The sequence below is a fragment of the Cucurbita pepo genome, chromosome LG02 (genome assembly GCF_002806865.2).
Source record: "Cucurbita pepo subsp. pepo cultivar mu-cu-16 chromosome LG02, ASM280686v2, whole genome shotgun sequence".
NCBI classification, from domain to species: domain Eukaryota; kingdom Viridiplantae; phylum Streptophyta; class Magnoliopsida; order Cucurbitales; family Cucurbitaceae; genus Cucurbita; species Cucurbita pepo.
In genome coordinates, this window is record NC_036639.1 from 12,613,647 (window position 1) to 12,634,681 (window position 21,035).

General features: G+C 34.1%; 4 protein-coding genes and 1 pseudogene across 5 annotated transcripts; 1 reads left to right on the top strand and 4 right to left on the bottom strand.

Moving 5' to 3' along the window:
• Positions 1-1,041: 1,041 nt before the first annotated feature.
• Positions 1,042-2,134, top strand: LOC111789421 (heavy metal-associated isoprenylated plant protein 32-like). Its single transcript, XM_023670189.1, has 3 exons — positions 1,042-1,124; positions 1,391-1,466; positions 1,625-2,134. The coding sequence occupies exons 1-3, from the start codon at positions 1,089-1,091 to the stop codon at positions 2,038-2,040; spliced, it is 528 nt and encodes a 175-aa protein (XP_023525957.1). The 5' UTR covers positions 1,042-1,088; the 3' UTR covers positions 2,041-2,134.
• Positions 2,135-2,541: 407 nt separating this feature from the next.
• On the bottom strand, positions 2,542-3,377 carry LOC111786617 (heavy metal-associated isoprenylated plant protein 21-like). The gene is made up of 3 exons (XM_023666854.1): positions 3,274-3,377; positions 3,129-3,204; positions 2,542-3,003 (listed from the first exon to the last, which is right to left on the bottom strand). The coding sequence occupies exons 1-3, from the start codon at positions 3,343-3,345 to the stop codon at positions 2,717-2,719; spliced, it is 435 nt and encodes a 144-aa protein (XP_023522622.1). The 5' UTR covers positions 3,346-3,377; the 3' UTR covers positions 2,542-2,716.
• Positions 3,378-4,150: 773 nt separating this feature from the next.
• On the bottom strand, positions 4,151-9,215 carry LOC111786557 (methionyl-tRNA formyltransferase). 2 transcript variants are annotated; one of them, XM_023666802.1, is made up of 11 exons: positions 8,957-9,215; positions 8,822-8,884; positions 8,580-8,714; positions 7,401-7,503; positions 7,141-7,211; positions 6,938-7,042; positions 6,625-6,658; positions 6,267-6,367; positions 5,875-5,934; positions 5,615-5,818; positions 4,151-4,413 (listed from the first exon to the last, which is right to left on the bottom strand). In XM_023666802.1, exons 1-11 carry the CDS (start codon positions 9,080-9,082, stop codon positions 4,291-4,293), a joined length of 1,125 nt encoding a protein of 374 aa, XP_023522570.1. In that variant the 5' UTR covers positions 9,083-9,215; the 3' UTR covers positions 4,151-4,290. The 2 variants fall into 2 exon arrangements, with proteins under 2 accessions (XP_023522570.1, XP_023522564.1); XM_023666796.1 differs by having other exon boundaries at positions 6,625-6,661.
• A 1,397-nt stretch (positions 9,216-10,612) lies between these two features.
• LOC111788492 lies at positions 10,613-16,837 on the bottom strand (annotated as a pseudogene).
• A 1,401-nt stretch (positions 16,838-18,238) lies between these two features.
• LOC111786627 lies at positions 18,239-20,918 on the bottom strand. Its single transcript, XM_023666865.1, has 2 exons — positions 20,561-20,918; positions 18,239-18,655 (listed from the first exon to the last, which is right to left on the bottom strand). The coding sequence occupies exons 1-2, from the start codon at positions 20,814-20,816 to the stop codon at positions 18,498-18,500; spliced, it is 414 nt and encodes a 137-aa protein (XP_023522633.1). The 5' UTR covers positions 20,817-20,918; the 3' UTR covers positions 18,239-18,497.
• Between the last annotated feature and the right edge of the window lie 117 nt (positions 20,919-21,035).

The following is a 21,035-nucleotide window of genomic DNA, read 5'->3' on the forward strand; positions in this document are numbered from 1 at the left end:
CCAACCTGAAAAATAGAGATTTGTGTTGGGTTGGATTAGATTGTGAACTCTGTGTGCTCCTATTACCAACTTAACAAACTCAAACCATCAAAGTAGAATCCTGTTTTTTTTCATTGATATTCACGGCATACGATACACTAATTAAATCTTGAGAATAAAATAAAATATACTACTGCTCAAGGAAAAAATATTACTACTGATTATAAATATTTAAAATATATTTCATAATTAATATATCCTTCAAATATTAATTGATTACGAATATTTTGACTAATTCAAACTAACGGTCCGTTGCACTAAATTAAGTTTGTGGTTGACAAATTTTTTGATTCAGTGAACTTGACCTACTCTAAAACAAGATTACCACCAGACTCTAAAATAAGATTACGACCAGACTCTAGTTACTCTACTTTTAATAAAATTAAAAATATTTTTATTAAAAATATTTAATATTTGTAATTGAGGTTAGTGATGAACTATGGTAAAGATTTGATATTTATCAAATTTTATGAGATTTTAGTTATTAATTTAGTCTGAATTGTGGATAAATATAATTTTTTTAAATGGATAACCCAACTCAAAAATAAAAGGTTGGGTTATGAACTCTATTCGGGTTACTAACTCAACCAACTTAAAATAATTTAAATATGAAAAAAATGATCTTAATCATTTTCAAAATCACTCATAAACGTGCTCTAAGTACAACACAACAGATTAAATTACACCCTACCTCACGTAATCTAAAATGAACTTTAAAGACGAATGTCCGATCGCTCAATACCCACATTCGGCGATTCTCGATCGACCACGATTCTTCGCTAAGAAATACTACGAACAACGAGACGAACTCGAGATAAGGAAATTTCAACCAATGGATGGTTAACCAACCGGATATGACTGCCAAAAGAACTCATGAGAAATTGGTGTAAAAAAACTAAAGGAATCACTCAAAAAGGTCATATTCTCACACACCCTTTAAATGATATTGACCATATTCCTCTCTTTGACTCTCTTAACCTCATTCTTCCCCTTCTTCTTCACCAAAAGCTCCCATTTCTTTGCAGCTCACAAGCTTAGAGAGCAAGAAAATGTCAAAGAACCAATTCCGTTTCTCGAAGATCGAGGTTTTTTTCCCTTCTTATCACCGTCCTCGAACTTTTTTTCGGTTTAAAAATCATCTGGGGTCGGGAGATTTGAACCTCTCTACGTTTTTCGTTAATCATATATGTATTAACTTGACTTTGTCGATGATACTAAAACGTCATATTCTGCTTCGGTTAATATTTTAAACGAGAGGCTAATGTTATGGTTGATTCTCTTCACAGATTACTTGATCGATAATGCTTGAATTATTTCATTAACGTTTTCGTTACCGACTTTGTTTTAACAGATACATGTTCTTAAAGTACACATGAATTGCGAAGGGTGCATGGAGAGAGTGAGAAAACTTCTCAAAAGGATTGAAGGTAAACAACAATGGCTTCCTTTTTTATTCTTTTTATTTTTCGTGAAGTGAAATGACCATTTTGCCCCTCGTGTTTCAAAAACCGAGATATTTTGTATACTTTTAAGTGTTCGGGTCAACGTACGTAGAAGTAATCGGTTGTCGGGTTATGGAATTTAGGAGTATATAAGGTAGATATAGATGCTGAAGAACAAAAGGTGACAATCATAGGCAATGTGGATTCAAGCATTTTGATAAAGAAGCTTGCCAAATTAGGGAAGCAAGCTCAACTTTGGGCATCAACTTCCAAGCAAGATGAAGATGATGAAGAACAAACCCTAAGAAAAAACAAAGGCAATTACTTGGAAGATGCAATAGATCCCTCTTATACCTTCCAAAATGAGTATACGCTTCCAATGTTTGATAGCGAATTCAATAACCCAACGCTATTAGAATGTTATCTTGCTCAAGAAAACGGCATGTCGAGCGGTTTTCGACATGGTCCAGTCACTATAGCTGCAACACAGAAGGCAAGTGGCTCGATGATATCCATGGCTCATGATGTTGTGGATATTCAAGGCTATCAATTTAGTTAGGAGCTAGACAGGTAATTTGTCTTCTCGATAAGAAAAACTCTTTAAAACAAAATTATGTAACGGGATGAAAAATATCGGAGGGGTCGACGCTCGAACAGCTTCGTATTCTCAAACGATATCTTTTAGTTGCTTGTTATTGAACTATCGTTATTGTGGGTTCTCTAGAAATGTCTTTAGTGACGAGTATTTGAAGGAAAATCTAGGCTCTAACGTCTGATAACGATTTCGTTCGTACTGTTTTTTATGGTTGTTTACAAAGATTTTTTTTTTGTTTTGTTTTGTTTAAAGAAATGTTTAGACTTTGAGCCTAATTTTAAAAATATAAAATAACAACAAATATATAATATCACAAATTCAAGCTTTCTAAAGCATAATGTTCAAATATTCACCGAACTTTGTATCGTAACTGGTACTTTGATCGATCTCTAAATAGAATACGTATTCTAACATCCATCATAGTTATAAAAAAAACGCTATAAAAATTCTATAATAGCGTTTTTCATAAGCTATCGTATCCATTATTTCTATAGTGTACCAACACGAGAGAAAAAAAAGAGTTACATCACCAACCATAGCAACGACAACATGCCACAACTCAATTGACGAACTCGAACAAATTCAACGCTTTATACGTTCAAACCCGTCATATCCGATCGAGCACGTCCGACAAAAAGAGCTACATGATAGAACAAGCATGAACATTGTCATCACTAAAAATAGAGGCATAGTTTTGTTCATGGGCAGATGGAAAAGCTTGCACAACATTCCTAACAAAGCCAGAAGGAGCTTTCTTGTCATAAGCACCTAAGGCGTAAGGGTAATGAACAAGATGTTGAGGAATATAGGGCCAAAATTCAGCTCTTTTTCCAGTGCTTTTTACTCTCTTAAGCACTTTTTGGGCATCAACATACCCACTAACCCTCACCCTGTGTTGCTTTCTCATCACCTCCACCGACTTCACGCCTATACATCGATGAATACTCGTGTCGGGTTTTCAAACTCGATAAATGATAATATAACAGTAGCTCACATGTAAAATTCGAGAAACATCATTAATTGGTAAAACAATGAACGAGAGAGAACAGGACCTTTCATAGAAGAGACGGCGTTTCGAACTCTTCTTTCACATCCATCACAATCTAGCTTCACTTTGATCTCGACCGTCTAAAAGCACATATAATATAAACGAAAAACACGAACAAATTGAAATTAAAGAGACCTAAAAATCACTACCTGCATTGGTTTGTGCTTGGTTCTTGTTGGTGTGAGAATGCAAAAGTTGGAGAGATAATCAAGAGCTCCCATTTTTTTTTCCCTTTCCAAAGCAAAACCAAAGAGACTTGAGAGGCTTGGCTCATGTATAAGAGAGGTGCCATCCTTTTAAATAAGCTTAATTTAATTTAATGATAAGTAAAAAAGAAAAGGTAATATTTTCGCTAATTTGTTTTTAAATTATTATATGTTTGTTTAACGAGATTATTTATTTATTTATTTTTTGCTTTAAATAATTGTGAAACAGGGAAGACGGGCATAGATTGTGTGAAGCGGTCTAGTAGTTGTCTATAGGTAGTAATAGGGAAGACGAGCATAGATTGAGTGAGGTAGTCTAGTAGTTGGCCGTAGGTAAAAATAGGCACAACGAGCATAGATTAAGTGAAGCGGTCTAGTAATTGTCCATAGGTAGAAATGAGCAAGACGAATATAGATCGAGTGAAACGGTCTAATAGTTGTCCATAAGTAGAAATAGGCAAGACTAGCATAAATTTAACGAGGCAGTCTAGTTGTCGGAGGTAGAAGTAGGGTAGGCAATCTATTGTGTAAGAGTTTCTTTTTCAATTTGCTATTACCACTTTCATAAAGGTAGGTTTAAAGTTATGGCTTCTTTTATACCTAAAAATTCCAAGTTATGGCTTCTTTTATACCTAAAAATTCTGATATATCTTATCTAATTTCTGGTATATATTCTAATACCATGATTAAAAGTTGACACCCACTTAATTCATCCAAAAAAAAAAAAAAAAGATAAAAATTTAGAAATTAACTTCTTAATATTTTCATGACTAATCCTTTTATTTTTGGGATTTAAATTTAGTTTTTATGTAGTATTTAAAGTTTGAAATTGATTTCTAATTGATTATGCTTTGGCATTCAACAAATTTCTTCGCCTAGACTACATTTAAATAATATCACAACACGTGCGAAATTTGTTTACGATCGTCGACTTTTTTTCACCTAGATTACATCTAAATATCACACGAACACGTGCGAAAAATGTTTAGTTTCATCGAATTTCTTCAACCTTTTCCCTTGCATACCATTCCAGAAGGCGCCTGCACTCACAACCTTTTTTCCAGGTAATTGAACTTCCAGTACCTGGTGAAATTACCAAATCACTACAGTAAAAATGTTTGTGCAAAGTAGTAGTAATTTATCTTCATTACAGGTAAAAATGTGATGTATAGTTTAAAGAACACGTGAAAAGATATAACAATATCAACAACGTGAAAAATGTAAGTAGCCATTATGTGAAAGAAAATGTTAAACATTTGCTATGTGGAACTCCTCTTCTTGAAGAAAGGGCAAATAAATTGTGTAGAAATGTCATAAAAGCAATCGTATGCAATTTATGGTTGGAAACAAATGCTAAGATTTTGAGGGGTGCTACGCTAAGGAGTGGGTGGATTGTATGGACGTGTTCTTGATAATGTGTTAAAACTTGATGTTTCTTTAGATAAAAAAATTTAGGTTTTATTCGTTTTCAATTTTTTCTTCATGGCGTGGTTCTAGTATGACTCTAAGTGTAACGACCCAAGCCTACCGCTAGCAGATGTTGTCCTCTTAAGGCTTTCCCTTTCGAGCTTCCTCTCAAGATTTTTAAAATGCATCTTGCTAAGAAGAGGTTTCCATAAAGAATGATTCATTTTCCTCCCCAACGGATGTGGAATCTCACAATTCACCTCCCTTCAGGGCCCAGCGTTTTCGATGACACTCATTCCCTTCTCCAATCGATGTGAAACCCTCCAATCCACCCCCTTTGGGCCCAACGTTCTTGCTGGCACACCGTTTTGTGTCCACCCCCCTTCGGGACTCAACCTCCTCGCTATCACATCGCCCGATGTCTAGTTCTGATATCATTTGTAACAGTCCAAGTCTACCGCTAACAAATATTGTCCTCTTTGGGTTTTTCCATTCGGGCTTCTCCTCAAGGTTTTTAAAATGCGTCTGTTAGGGAGAGGTTTCCACACCCTTATAAAGAATGTTTCGTTCTCCTCCCCAGTCGATGTGGAATCTCACACTAAGCTTCTAATTGATTCATAGGGTCTTTAACTGGGAAGCTCTTTTGTAATTAAGGAACTGTGGGTAGCTACAAAACTTGTATTTTGGGAGGTTTATGAGGCTTGATGTGAGTTTTTGTGAATTTCATATGAAACTTTGCAACCTTCTAACATCTTAACGAAAAGCTCTATTCTTGTTGACAAAAGAAAAATGCAACTGAACTAAGAAAAAACACCCAGCCCTTGATCATACACATCCATATAAGCATAATAGAAATAAGCTACAATAAGGAACAAACCTCAAGTGCCGTGCGCCCTCCACATGGAAACACCAAAGCATCCTTGACAAAGCAGATCTCATCTGCTTGAGTCTCCTGACTACTATAATTGATGCCAACCCTTGTAGTAATGATTTTAAATTCTAGGATATTGTGGCAACCGCTTTTATCATCAGCAACGACAACCTTCGCTCGTGTTCCAGGCCATCCTGCAAATGCGCGAACCTAGAGGGAGTGCATGATTTAACTGCAAGTTTGAACAAAGAAAAGGGTAAAATTACCTTGTTGTGTAGAACATATGCCTCTTGATCAAATGACAGCCATGCCTCATCAGGAGCTATCTGCATAATAAGAGTCAGATTCCAGAGAACTTGAATCTACAATGCATCATTATCAGAAGGTTTTCTTGATATACGAGATTGCTGAGTATTATGATTGTTATTTTAAATAAAACTAAAAAATTGATACTAATAGCTCATGGAATTCTAGTTTTCGTTTTGCTTTATGGTTAATCTAAATCATTTTTAACTAATCATAAAAGAATGAATACGAAATTTTTGTTACTAATATATTGGATGATTAAATGAGTAACGGACTAAGCATATATTAACCAAAATTCACTTCGTTTCTATATGATTATACATTTATCCAGGAAGATCTCAACCAAGGATACCTTTGGAGCCTTGGTAGCTTTAGATTCGTCTTGAGGTTGTGCCTTCTTTTCAGCAGATCCATCAAGTATAGAAGGAAGTTCCCGAATCAAAAGTTTTGAGCCTGCACATGAAAGTGGATTTTGAATGTTCAAGTATAATAGACCGTAACAAAACGTACGTATGTATTTAGATCAACAACTCAAAAGATGAACTTTTGGTGTTGTGATTTTATTTATATAATCAAATGTAAGAGTATTTGAAATCAACGCCACTCTTTGCAATGAAACTAAGTACCAATATGGTAAAGAAGAAAAGAAACAGACTAGGAGACAGCACCACAATTTCAAGTGAAGTTCATGACAGACGCTGAATGCCCACCTTCTAAAAATAGCAATGCAAGTAAATCGGGTGCCTGCTAGCAAATTGAATCAAAGATTAGAAAAGAAATGGTCCATCTTCAAAAAGTTAAATGTAAAAGAAGTTTAAGTGTGTAAGACAAGATATGAGACAAATAGCCGACTTCATAAAAACGTCTCTACTCAAAACGCTCGGCAAAAAAATGGGAAACAAATTTATAAACGAACCATGTGACGGATTTTCAGATTTCAACCATTTATGCTTTACAGGAATCAAAAATCAAAACATAAATGCATGTCACGTTGCTTAGCCTGTAAACTCATGACAAGCATACCTTAATCTGCTCATCAACTTCAAATTTTTCGAAAGCAATGACGGGTCCGGCATCCAATGCACGAACTGTGAATGCTAGTGATACACCAGTCTCCTTAACACCATCCTAGAAGTAGGGGGGGAAACCTTACAAGTTAGAACTACTTGAAGACATTGTTAAATAGAATTCAATGTACCAAATATCAACTTGTAAGCATAAGCAACCTGCAATGCTCTCTGAACAGGAGCAGCACCACGATATAATGGCAAGAGGCTTGGGTGAATATTGACAGTCCCTGAGGGATCATAATTACAAAAATGACTATTTAAACGACTCCAAGAGGAAGAAGAAAAACAATCAACTCCCAAATTTGATCAGGTTCTCTTTCCATCTCATGAAAGATTCTTCTAATCTCTTCTAGTTCAGGCTGTATTTCCAATGACAGTCTTTTAATTTGGATACCAACAAGAAATAAATGGTTTACCTAATGCTGGAATATTGAGAAATTTGGTCGGTAAGATATTTCCATATGCTGCTGTAATACATAGTTCTGGTTGCAAAGCCTTTAAGGTGCTCAAAAATTTGTCCTGCAAGAAAATAAGAAGAAAAAGAGCATTCTACATGGCTTACAAAACTTTTCCGTTAACAAGAGTGTTACTCAAGGTTCAAAAGTTTCAAATATCGTATTACTGTAACTAAGTCTAAAAACTGTCACCATTGATCATAGGCAGAAGTGAGAATATGTCAAAAAAATAGGTCTTATGAAAAATAGAACTGGGATATCCTTGAGAGTATTACTGTGTGTGCATGTGCAAAGAAATAAATGAGACAAGGTTGATGTAACGGCACAAGCCCACCGCTAGCCGATATTATCCTCTTTGGGCTTTCCCTTTCGGGCTTCCCCTCGAAGTTTTTAAAATGCGTCTGCTATCTGGGACTCATTCCCTTCTCCAATCGATGTGTGACCCTCCAATCCACCCCCTCGGGGCCCAGCGTCTTTGCTAGCACACCGCCTCATGTCCAGGGCTTAACATCCTTGCTAGCACACCGTCTCATGTCCAGGGCCTAGCGTCTTTGCTAGCACACCGCCTCGTCCAAGGCTAGCGTCCTTGCTGGCACACCACCTCGTGTCCAACCCTTTCGGGGCTCAGCCTCCTCGATGGCACATCGCTCAGTGTCTAGCTCTGATACCATTTGTAACGGTCCATGTCCACCGCTAACAGATGTTGTCCTCTTTGGGCTTTCCCTTGAGAGGAGCCTTTCGAGTNAAAAAAAAAAAAAAAAAAAAAAAAAAAAAAAAAAAAAAAAAAAAAAAAAAAAAAAAAAAAAAAAAAAAAAAAAAAAAAAAAAAAAAAAAGACTAGCAGTAACCAATGTCGAATGGATGATCATCCACCATATCTTTTAGACTTCATAAATACAACAAATTTATCATGCATTTACAAAATAAACATACAAGGTCATTCTTCAAAGTAAGAGCTAAACTTGATGCCCAGCGTTGTAAACTTATACACTCTCACACCATGCTAATATTTTAGAACTTTCCCCATTTTCAAAATTCAGACGTTTCTATCATCATGGCAAGCAGAACCAATAACTTAAAATGACACTTCTTCCTTAACATGATCTACAACAACTTCACTTCAAATAAAAAGTAACATTACCTCTCCAGCTTTTTCAGGTGTAAGAATAAGGTCAGAAGAGAAGCCCTTATCAAGTGCATATTGCGCAACTGGAGAAGGCATCATCTTCCTCCCCCTATCCCTTCTAGACGGTGGCTGAGTAACAATAGCTGCAACCTAAATGGATTAGCATTAGTTATATCAAAATTACATTTCAGAGACTCGTATCGACCAGATACAAGACTGAATTGAAGAGCCAACGGCTGAAAAATGGTAATGGATACCTCAAAAGCTGCATCGGCGGCGAAAGAGGCGTTAAAAAGAGCATCAAGAACTGTAGTCGAGACCTAGGAAAAAGGTATTTCTTCCGATTAAACAAAGAAAGGAGAATAGAAAGAGCTGCAGAGAGAAGAGAAAACCTGAGGAGAACCGAGGAAAACGAGGGGCTTCTTCTTGGAGAAAACGGAAGAGGAGGAGGAGGAGGAGGAAGGAGAAGTTGCAGAATGTAAACAGCAAAAGCGACGAAAAAAGAGCGAAGAAGCCATTGATGTTGTTCCTTCAATGGCGGATTGGGACTTCGGCTTCGTCTTGGCTCTTCACTGTTTATCCACTTTCAACCAGCCATGGAGAAGGTGACTCAGAAACTCACAGAAGGGAAATCCCGCTTTGATTGATTTTCCAAAGCTCACTTTTTTTTTTTTTTTTTTTTAAATCAAATTATAAATTTCGTATTTCTTTAAATTCTAAAAAATATCTATTTTTTAATTTCAATTATTAAATCCTTAAATATTCAATTTTAGGTTAACTAGATTTATTTACTTCAATTTTGTGAACATTTTCAATATTCTTTGAAATTTATAATCTTTTCACAAAAAAAAAAAAAAAAAAAAAAAAAAAAAAAAAAAAAAAAAAAAAAAAAAAAAAAAAAAAAAAAAANAAAAAAAAAAAAAAAAAAAAAAAAAAAAAAAAAAAAAAAAAAAAAAAAAAAAAAAAAAAAAAAAAAAAAAAAAAAAAAAAAAAAAAAAAAAAAAAAATAGTTATTTTTTTTTTTCATAATATTAATTTTCTTTCCATAAATAATTATTTGAAAACCTCTAAAATAATTTTAAAGGTTAAAGAACTTACCGAACATAAAAAAATTGAAAGTTTAAAGTCGTATTTGGTAATTTTTAAATTTTACATACTAAATGAACATTGAATACATACCTTATTCTATATTGCTTAAGACATCAAATTAATAATTGTATCAATTATAATTTTACGACATGTTTAATTGATTTAGTGAATATTTGTTTGCAAAATTTATTTATGATTTTTTTAAAAAAAATTTATCTAATTTTTTTGTCTCTGTATGTTATTCAATTTGGACGTATATATAGCAAGTCAAAATGAGTATAGTTTAGTAGTACTTGTTATGTAATATCGACTAAAAGGTTAAAAGTTCGAATTCACGCCTCTAAATACGGTTGAACTCAAAAGAAAAAAAAAATTCACATAAGAAGTTTATATATTTCTAAATTACTTATCAAACAAGCCTGAAGTCTCCATTTCAAGTTAAAATTTTCAAAACTCGACTGTAAAACCTCTTCCAATGCTTCATGATCAATCATTCAAAATATTCATAATCATTCAAAATATTCATAGTCTAGAAGTCATTGACCACGTGCAACACATTTGACTAAAAAATGATGCATTAGAAGATGATTTTGTTTCAAAACATAGCTCGTTACTCTTACGAGCTTCGGAGTACTTTCTTTTATTTATAGAAATAAAGGGTTATATTGTGTGATTTATAGAAATAGAAGAGATAATAGTATAAAAGTTAAATTACAAATTTAGTCTCTAAACTTTCAAATTAGTGTTGTATAGAGGAAATAAAAACTATCCATCAGAGTTCTCTAACTTTCAATTGTGTTTAATAGATACTTAAACTTTAAAAACTTCATAATTAAGTTCATAAATATTCTCGTCTAACACGAGCCTCCTCAAATATGTCATTGACCCATTCCACATTTTTAAAAAAAAGTCTCAAACCTATGCAAGTTTAGTGTTCTATTCAATACAAAATTCAATTGTAAGTCTAATAAATTCTTTAATTTTGGACAATGTTGAATATGCTATCCATCTATCATACACAAAAGATGCTGGATATGCATGACAAAAGATGATGATATGCACAAAAGCATGCACCAAGTCCTTGCCCCCAGATGAACAGTTTAGGTGACAAAGATCAGAGCCAGCCAACAACGTTTAAGACAGTTTAAACAATAATTCAGCTTTGTTTTAAAATGAATGTGCACCTGTGATGATCCTCAGTGTTGGTCTTCAGCGTGAAGGCCAAATGCGAATCTCCAAGATCGTCTGGGCTGAAGAAGATCCGAAGAACTCATTTGGAATCAAAAGCGACCCCTTGAAAGGAGGATCTTCAATCCAACGTCGGATCTCATTCGCCACTGACAACAAAGAAAGAACACTCCCCTGTGATTTGGCTTTAATATCATAACAAAACTTGTTCTCAGACGACCGAGGTCCAATCCGATTCAAAGTAACCGCATCACCAAAAGTTTCGAACGAGTAAGAGAGGACAAACAAAATACCATCGTTCTCTGCTTGAAAGATATAATATTTATCATCACTGTTCAAGCATATTGTGAACCTTGAATTGTATGAGATGCTTTTGGCGGAGTCTTGGTGCCTTTTTCTGAAGTGTGAGCTCAAATACTCAGCCGAATCAACATAAGAGCAATCAGATAAAGGGCACGAACAGGGTTGATATGGGCACAATGTCTCATGCTCATTTATTTGGTTCAAATTCGTTGTAGTTTTGCATCCGTATCTTGAGTTTTGGCAGGGCATCTTAATTGATTCAAGAACCTTCTCGATGGCTCTGCAACGCATGTAGCCAATTGCCAAGCTGCAGCTAGGGCATTTATTCTGAACTTTGGAGCAGCAGCTAGAGCAAGAAATATGCCCATTCTCACACTAATTCATCCAACAATCAACATCTCAACACCAAAGTATATGCTATCACATAAAATAGACTCAAAGATAACAAGAAAAGAGATTATATACACCAATATATGCTTATTTTCTTCTATATTCATCCCTTTCGAGTTCAAGGTGAAAAGAATATCAAATAAGCACACCTTGATTTCTGGCATTTGCTCGAGATAATGTAACAAGAAAAGCAATTCGGGGCAAGATTGATAGGAATAAGGGACCTTCACATTAGAATGATATTGTCCTCTTTGAATATAAACTCTCATGGCTTTGCTTTTGGTTTCTCCAAACGCTTCATACCAAAGAAGATTAGTGTCCCTTATTTACATACCCACAGTCTTCCATCTTAATTAGTCAAGTAGGATTCCAACCATTCTCCCTTCGAACAAAGTACACCATTGAGTCTCTCCTTAATAGTCATCTATCTGTCTTAACACTATTTTAGATGACTCCTCTTCTCTAGAGCACATTGCTAGTTCAATAGAGCTCTACCACGGATCTTCACTATGACTACAGTTTCGAGGCTCACTTTTTTTTTGTTCGGCATCTAAGTCACACCTTCTAGACTCACAACTTTTTTTTATTCAAACACTGGAGGATTCTATTGACACGGTTAAGTTAAGATAAGAGTAAGACTATGATACTACTTGATTGGAACATGTGGGCCACAATGATGTGATAAGCTCTCATGGCCTTACTTTTGGTTTCTCCCAAAGGTCTCGTACCAATGAAGATAGTGTATGTTGCTTATATACCCATAGTCTTCCTCATAGCCAACCTAGACTCGAACAATCCTCAACGAAGATTTCATTTCAATCCCAACCATTTGTGACTATTTCCCCATAATATCCAGAATAATTTTCATGTTCAAAGATTATTTACATCAAAACATTTGATAACTTCAGTTCTACAATCCATACCTCCACGATCTTTGCCAATAACTGTTCAAAACTTCGGCATATTTCTCCAATTTTTATCATAATCCATAACTTCCATTGGAAATCCACAGTCTACACAATAAACTTCTAAACGAGAAGGTTAAAATCTCATAGTAAGGGGGATTCGGAAACCGTCAAATCCAGCAAACACACCAAGTGAACTACAGTAGTCAAAATTGCAAGAAAAAAAATGGAGGAGAAGAACAAAGCATCATAGACAAGCAGATTAACAAGAACGATAATCGTAAGCAAAATGCAAGCGGAAAAAAAAAGCTTAATCGAACCTGGTAAACAGGAACGGACAAGGGCTCGCAACAAGCAATCGAGAACTTGAGGATCGGTAAGTATGACTTTCATCGTCTCGTTCTTCCGTCTGCTAGAGTTGACCGAACTTCGCCTCTCCTTTTCGCCGTCGGATGATCGAGAACCCGCCATTTTTTATTTCTTCTTCTTCTTCGTCTTCTTCAAGTCAGCCTCTTCTCTTCTTCAGACTGAGAGAGTAAACTATTCGGATGGTTGAAGTCTTTGTTTAGAAAAAAATCACTTTTATACCGAAAGTAAGGGGTAGTTTCGTCATTTGGTCTCTTAAAAAACTCATTTTTTTTTTTTATTTTGTTTCTGATTTCTTTTGTACGCAGAAAAATTGGGCAGTGGTTTCAATAAAAGGTTCATTAAAAATAAATAAGCTAAACATCAACTTTTTGTCTCGATTTTTTTTTTTTTTTTTAATTTTAAGCTTCATTTTAAAATATTTATAAAACATAAAATAGAGTTGGAAGTTTGAGTTAAAACGGATATTTAATACTAAAGTTTACTCTATATATATCATATTTCATATTTTATTATAGACAAATATATAGATATTTGTTTTCTTATGTATCTTTTCATATATTATCCTTTCTATTTATTACTATTTACACATTTTTATAATTTATTTGATTATAAATATAAAATTTTAATCAGGGTAGTTTTAGCAAATATTCTCCGTACCCATTTAAATTTTATGTTTAAAAAGAAACTCTAAAATTTAAAATTTTTGAAATATTTAAAAATTGATTTATTAAATATAAATTTGAATTTTAGGTTCAAATAAATTCGTTCGTAAATCTGATAATTTAAAAAAAAAAAATTAAAGATTTTAACATTTTTTAAAGATATTAACAGTTTTTAAAAATATTTCCAACGATTTCAACCGAACATAAAACTTTTTTTTTTAATAACAATTAAAAATAAACCAAGCTTTCGTCTAACATTTAAATAACTTTTTTTATTTTAAGTTTGATTTTAAAATATTTATAAAACATAAAAAAAAAAGTTTGAAGTTTGAATTTGATTTATTGTATATAGATTTAAATCTTATGAAAACTCTAAAATTTTAAAATTTTTAAATATTAATTTTTTAAAAAATTAACTTACTTAATATAAATTTGAATTTGAATTTTATGCTCAAATGTTCAAATTTTTGTTCAGTAAATCTATCCATTAAAAAAAAAAAAAAAAAAAATCAAACGTCCAACATTTTAAAAAAATGTTTCCAACTTTTTCAATCAAACATAAAACTTTTTTTAAAAAAAAATATTTATTAAAAACAAAATGAAAAATAGGTAACTATAAATTTAGCTTCCACTTTGTTTCAATAAATATTTTACTTTCCCTATAAGGCAGATTTTGAGTCATTTGCTCTACCAACAACTAAGCGATATCGGCCATAGACCCACTCAACATTAGTGTTCTATTCCATACAAGATTAAAAGTTCAACAAACCCATATAGATATATATGCACAAAAGTATGCACCAAGTCCTTCCCAAAAAAACAAAGAAAACACAGATGCAAAGATTAACTCAGTTCAAACAATAATTCAGCTTTGTTTCAAAAAAAATGTATGTGCACCTGTGTTGATCCCCAGTGTTGATCTTCAGCGTGAAGGCCAAATGCGAATCTCCAAGATCGTCTGGGCTGAAGAAGATCCGAAGAACTCATTTGGAATCAAAAGCGACCCCTTGAAAGGAGGATCTTCAATCCAACGTCGGATCTCATTCGCCACTGATTGCAAAGAAAGAACACTCCCCTGTGATTTGGCTTTGATATCATAACAAAACTTCTTCTCACACAACGGAGATCCAATCCGGCTCAAAGTAACCGCATTGCCAAAGATTTCAAAGGAGTAAGACAGGACAAACAAAGCATCATCGTTCTCTGCTTGAAAGATACGATATCTATCACCACTGTTCAAGCATATTGTGAACCTTGAATTGTATAAGAAGCTTTTGGCTGAGTCTTGGTGCCTTTTTCTGAAGTGTGACCCCAAATGCTCTGCCGAATCAACATAAGAGCAATCAGATATAGGGCACGAACAGGGTTCATATGGGCACGATGTCTCGTGCTCGTTTATCTGGTTCAAATTCATTGTGATTTTGCATCCATATGTTGAGTTTTGGCATGGTATCTTGATTGATTCAAGAACCTTCTCGATCGCTCTGCAACGTATGTAGCCGATGGCCAAGCTGCAGCTTGGGCATTTATTGTGAACTTTGGAGCAGCAGCTAGAGCAAGAAATATGCCCGTTCTCGCACTAATTCATCCAACAACCAACATCTCAACACCAGAGTATATGTTATGAAATAAAATAGACTCATAGAAAACAAAATGAGATATAAGCTTATTTTCTTCTAGATTCATCCCTTTCAAATTCATGTTTGTAAACAATGAAGAAAATCTCACATGTTAGACGAACACGACTCTCCACAATGGTATGATATTGTCCACTTTGAGCATAAGCTCTCATGGCTTTGTTTTGGGCTTCTCCAAAATGCCTCATTCCAATGGAGTTAGTATTCCTCACTTATAAACCCATGATCATTCCCTAAATTAGTCGATGTGGGACTTCCCTCATCCAACACCACAGTCCACACGATTGAACCCCAAGTCAGGCACAGAAAGGTGAAAAGAATATCAAGCACCACTTGATTCTGACATTTTCTCGAGACAATGTAACAAGATAAGCAATTCAGGTCAAGATTTCATTTCAATCCCATCCATTTAACAACTCTGTCCCCGTAATATCCAGAATAATCTCCATGTTCAAAGATTATTTGAATCAAAACCTTTAATAACTTCAGTTTTCAAGATTATTGGAAGTCTCACGTTGGCTAATTAAGAGTAAGATCATGAGTTTATAAGTAAATTTTCATGGTTTTCCATGGTACGAGCCCTTTTGGAGAAACCAAAAGTAAAGTCGAGAGCTTATGCTCAGAGTGGACAATATCATATCATTGTGGAGGTTCGTGATTCCTAACATTATATAAGAGTTATGCCCTTAACTTGGCTATATCAATAGAATCCTCAAGTGTCGAACAAAGAAGTGAGTTTCGAAGGTGTAGTCAAAAGTGACTCAAGTGTCGAACAAAAGGTGTATTTTGTTTAGAGGCTCCAAAGAAAGGAGTCCAGCCTCAATTAAAGAGAGGTTGTTCGATGGCTCTATAGGCCTCAGAGGAGACTCTATGGTGTCGTTTGTTCGATGGGAGGATTGTTGAGGATTATTGAAAGGAGTAGTCTAGATTAGCTAATTAAGAGGAAAATCATGACTTTACAGGTAAGTAACACTATTTCCGTTGGTACGAGGCCTTTTGGAAAACCAAAAACAAGGTCCGAGAGCTTATGCTCAAATTAGACAACGTTGCAATGAATAACCGTTCAAAACTTCGCTATATTTCTTCAATTGTTATCATAATCCATAACTTCTGTGGATTTACACAAAAAAAAAAATCAAAACGGTAAGGTAAAAACCTCATAGAAAGGAGGATTCCAAAATCGTCAATTCCAGCAAAAACACTAAGTGAACTACAGTAGNTAAACAAAATAAACAAAAAATAACATTTTAAAAATACAAACTAAAACAAAAAAGACGAGAAGAACAAAGCATCAGAGACAAACAGATAAATAATAACGATAATTGCAAGCAAAATACAGGCGATCAAAAAGCTTAATCGGACCTGGTAAACAGGAACGGACAAGGGCTCGCAACAAATATAGCAATCGAGAATTTGAGGATCAGTGAATATGACTTTCATCGCCTCATTCTTCCCTCTGCTACAGTTGACCGAACGTCGCCTCTCCTTTTCGCCGTCCGATGATCGAGAATCCGCCATTTGTTCTTCTTCAAGTTAGTCTCTGCTCTTCGTCAGACCGTGAGGACGAAGACTTGGCAGATCATCTAAGTCTTTCCGTCGTGAAAAAAACAGTTTTATTCCGAAATTGAGGGGTAGTTTCGTCATTTGATTTTAAAAAAACATTTTTATATTTCTCATTTCTTTTCTACTTTATCTGCGGTCGTATCAATAAAGGTTCATTTTAAAAAAAGCTAATTTTATTTTAATTCAAATTATTAACATTTTAAAATACATTTATAATAGAAATTCTGGAACGAACCACGTTCAACAACGTAGATTTTTTTATCTAATATTTTAATAAAAAAAATTACTTTAAATTTAATTTTGATTGTACAAATTTAAATTTTATGTTCGAAAAAATCCTGAAATTTCAATTTTATAATTAATAAATTTGTGAAAACTTTAAAATTTTTAAAAATTAATTCTTTCAGTCTTATAATTAATAAACTCAAATGTTTACTTGTGAATTTAATAANTTTTTTTTTTTTTTTTTTTTTTTTTTTTTTTTTTTTTTGTCAACATGGCAGATATTTCCAATCACATGACTTTGACATCGTCAAATAGATAGTGAAGTTTAATAATTTTCTAAACAATAAATCATGAAATCGTGTCAATCATAACATAACATACACATAAAGGCGAGAAATTTGAATTTCAATATATACTAAAATCTAACCACAAAAATATGCAACATAACTATAAAATCAAATCAATTGATAAAACCCCTAATTAAACTTAAAAATATATATCCCAACACAATCAAATAAAATAAATAAATAAAAGAAAACTTCAATGGAGGGTGANGTCTATACGTGACTTCTATTGTAATAGCTTAATTAATAAAATATTCATCACTTAATTAATTAACCATTATTGGCCAAAAAGTTAAAATTAATTATTTAAAAAAAATAAAAAAAAAATGGTGAAAATGGGTCAACGGTAAATTTGAAGCACTAGCTTCCACTTTGCTGACGGTAACTAAATGGAGTCTCATCTTTAGAGGCACCTTTTTACCCACTGTCAACAAAGGGAAGCTAGTTACCATTCTTTTGACCACCCAAAACGACGACGTATGGACAACTACTTTACCTTCTTGCTTTCATATGCCCCCTTCAAAGCACTGCTCTGGTGATCTTCCTTCATATCACCCTCGTCTATTTATAGGGCCCCAATGTCCTTTTTCTACTCTAATGAAATGACAAAAATAGCCCTAAACTTTTAAATTATTACGTGAGCAAATGCATTGAACATTGCATTGAATTTGAAATTCAAGTATTTGGTGTGTTTGCGTAAATTTGGTAAATTCAATTAATTTATATAGGTATTTTAAGTAATTCACACCACAATGCATCTCGCTAACTTTAGTAGGCTATCAAGATGACATTAACAAAATTGAAGAAAACAAATTGTAATGCGATGTACAAAATCGACGCATCTTTTTTAGAGAGAATTTCCTCTTTCACCCCTAACAAATTTAAGTCACTCATTAGTAATTGACATGTATTTCTTCTTTCAAGGTTAGAAGGTTCAAATTCTCATACCCCATTTATGGCATCAAACGAAAGAAAAGATCATGATGTTGAGAATGACAATTTCAAGAGGTATATCCGAGAATTATGACTAGAAAATATGATATATTTTACATAATAGGAAGACATAAATTGAAACTTAATATCTTCGAAAATGATATTCTCTTAATTTCCAAATGAAAGATGATAAAAAAAAATTTACCCAACCCAACATTTCAGATAGGATATGAATATGTACACATGATTTCATGAAGAAAAGGAAATTAAAGACTTACATGAAAGAAGGGGACCTTGAGAAAGGTTGTCGGTTCGATCTATGGTATTAAACGTCGTCGTAGGACGAGTGTGGAGCAGCGGTACATCCCGGATCAAAAGGATCCTCAGACCCACAGCAATGCCAGTATTGTAAGACTTTGCCAGAGTCTGGAGTGTCCATTGTTCCTCCCGTGTGTACACTTTCAAACTTGCGCTTTGTTTCACCTGTATAAAGAAAGAATAACACAGGAATAGGTTATGGTTTTGAGCAGAAAATACGTGCAAATCAAGGTAGGAATCAATTAGTGACTCGAGAAGTTGAAACTTGAACCTTCAGAAAGAAATCAAGAATGATTTGGAAGTAGTAAATTGAATTGTAGTCTATCTCCAATCCTCAAAATTATTCCAACCTTCTCGTTTTGAGTGATTCAACAGAACATTTTTGAGTTTCACAGTCAATCTCAGTCTTTCGATAATCCAATCGATATCGGTCAGCATAAATTTGGTTATCACAAGGTTTGAATTATTCACAATTTCTAAGGCCATGTTTGATACCTATTTGTTTTTTGTTCTTTGTTTCGTTGTTGTAAATGCTTTCAAAATCCAAGCGATTAAAGCTATTGTTTAAAGCAACTCAACCAAAAGGGAAAGCAGATGGCTTTTACTTGCAGAGGCCAAAAAAGTCATCAGTGGTAAAGAGCTAGAATTTGGATCCAAATCCAATTTTTTTCGGGAATTTTAACTTATTTCAGTTTAGGAAGTTCCTAATCTTTCATATATTCTACTTTTAACTTCGTAAGAAAAACTATTTAACCCCTGATCATGATATTTTTGTATATAATGTAACGGAGACCTAACACAACATAAGTTTAATTTGTTTGCATCATGAACAGATATCTACAAGTATTTGAAGTAAAAGAAGTACCAAAAGTAAATTGATGAGAGAATAGGTTATAAACCTTCAATTTACAGTGTCCATGAAGCAGCACCTTGATTACAACTAACACAAGTATTACAAATCATGGATAAATCAAGAGCTGAGCAGCAACCAAAGCTTTAAATAAACGCATTTAAATTGTACAAATGGAAACGCAAAATGGCTATGAAGTTGAACAAAGCACAACTAAATTTGGATGTTAACATTTTGGTTCCTCGATTATTAGGACTATTTCAACATGATTCTTGATTTTCAAAATGTCTAAATTTTAAAAAGTAATCCTTTTGGTCCTGACAAGGACCAAAATTGTGACTTTTTAAAAATTTAAGGACTAATATGGCATTTTGTAAGTAAAGACTAGGGACTTAAACTATGAAATAAGTACCAAAACATAATTGAAGAGAAGGTTAGGAATGCGAACAAAGTATCACATAAGGTCCGAAGAAGGCTGCGTTGAACATGAAATAAAACTTGATTGAGGACAAAGGAACCTCACCTAAGGTCCGAAGAAGCCACAAAAAGGGTGAAAGAGTTGGGGTTCACCTAAGGTCCGAAGAAGCCACAAAAAGGGTGAAAGAGTTGGGGTTTGAGTTCACCTCAAGAATAGCCATGAGCGAGTATATATCATGGCATCACACGATAGGAAGATTATGTCCATGATAAGTGGTATAAGAACCATGCCCCTGACTTAGCCATGTCTAGTAAAATTCTCTAATACCTAACGAAGTGATAGTCTCAAATAGACATAGTCATGTAGGATTGTGGATGAATCCTCAAATGTCAAACAAGTGTGTTTGAGGGGAGGATTGCTAAGGGTATGCTAAGGAATGGTCTACGCTGTGTAATCCACAATGTGATTCGTGGTGGAGCTCTATCGAATACGCGGTGTACTCTAAAGAAGAGGAGTTGTGTCCTGAATGAGAGCAAACTCTAGGTGAAGCCAGAGAATTGGACAGATGGAATGCCTATTAAGGGTAGGATTATTGGGAATGCAAACAAAATCATACATTGGAGTATGTAATTTCCAGTTTCCATCAAGAAGCACATTGTACAACTGACTAAACGGTGACTACAAATCATAATCAAATCAAAAGCAGAGAAGAAACTAAAGCTTTTAACACACTCAAATTGTACATCACAGAAACGAAAAACGGAAATGAAATCGGAAGAACTACAAACAACTTAGGCGTTACCTCCAAAATGAGCAGTGTGAAATCGGCAAGCTCGAGGATGATTGAGGGAAGGATCAAATTGCGCCTTGCAATTCCTGCAAGTTCTAAGCGTCAATTGATTGCTAGAATTCGCAGAGCTACGGATTGTATAGATTTTCGGCGAATTTGCACTCAGTTTCGAAGTGCGATTCAAACAACCGGAACGAAAATCTCTAACTTCTGAATGGAAAGAAATGAAACGAGCTGATAAACAGCAACAATGGAGATTTAGAGCCATTGCTCCGGAATGGTAGATTTCTGTAACAGTGATAGATGAAATCAGGAGTTCGTTCTAATTTCTATTTGAGGAGCTGAATCCGTGGAATCGGTAAACCAGAGGTTCTTATTCAATTCTTGAAATTATAGATTTTTCCTTTTCTTAAAATAATATTTAGAAAAATCGAAGCATTTTAACAAAATTAAAAAAAAAAAAATCAATAAATAAATTATTTAAATA

Excerpts from the sequence above, each read along its gene's own strand:
- LOC111789421 (XM_023670189.1), top strand. The coding sequence starts at position 1,089 with ATGTCAAAGAACCAATTCCGTTTCTCGAAGATCGAG. Across the intron at positions 1,125-1,390 it reads TCCGTTTCTCGAAGATCGAG|ATACATGTTCTTAAAGTACA; the intron begins GTTTTTTTCCCT and ends TTGTTTTAACAG. Across the intron at positions 1,467-1,624 it reads ACTTCTCAAAAGGATTGAAG|GAGTATATAAGGTAGATATA; the intron begins GTAAACAACAAT and ends TATGGAATTTAG.
- LOC111786617 (XM_023666854.1), bottom strand. The coding sequence starts at position 3,345 with ATGGGAGCTCTTGATTATCTCTCCAACTTTTGCATTCTCACACCAACA. Across the intron at positions 3,205-3,273 it reads CCAAGCACAAACCAATGCAG|ACGGTCGAGATCAAAGTGAA; the intron begins GTAGTGATTTTT and ends ATGTGCTTTTAG. Across the intron at positions 3,004-3,128 it reads CGCCGTCTCTTCTATGAAAG|GCGTGAAGTCGGTGGAGGTG; the intron begins GTCCTGTTCTCT and ends ATCGATGTATAG.
- LOC111786557 (XM_023666796.1), bottom strand. The coding sequence starts at position 9,082 with ATGGCTTCTTCGCTCTTTTTTCGTCGCTTTTGCTGTTTACATTCTGCA. Across the intron at positions 7,043-7,140 it reads CTGTTCAGAGAGCATTGCAG|GATGGTGTTAAGGAGACTGG; the intron begins GTTGCTTATGCT and ends CCCTACTTCTAG. Across the intron at positions 5,935-6,266 it reads AAGCTACCAAGGCTCCAAAG|ATAGCTCCTGATGAGGCATG; the intron begins GTATCCTTGGTT and ends CTTATTATGCAG.
- LOC111786627 (XM_023666865.1), bottom strand. The coding sequence starts at position 20,816 with ATGGCTCTAAATCTCCATTGTTGCTGTTTATCAGCTCGTTTCATTTCT. Across the intron at positions 18,656-20,560 it reads TCACACTGCTCATTTTGGAG|GTGAAACAAAGCGCAAGTTT; the intron begins GTAACGCCTAAG and ends TTCTTTATACAG.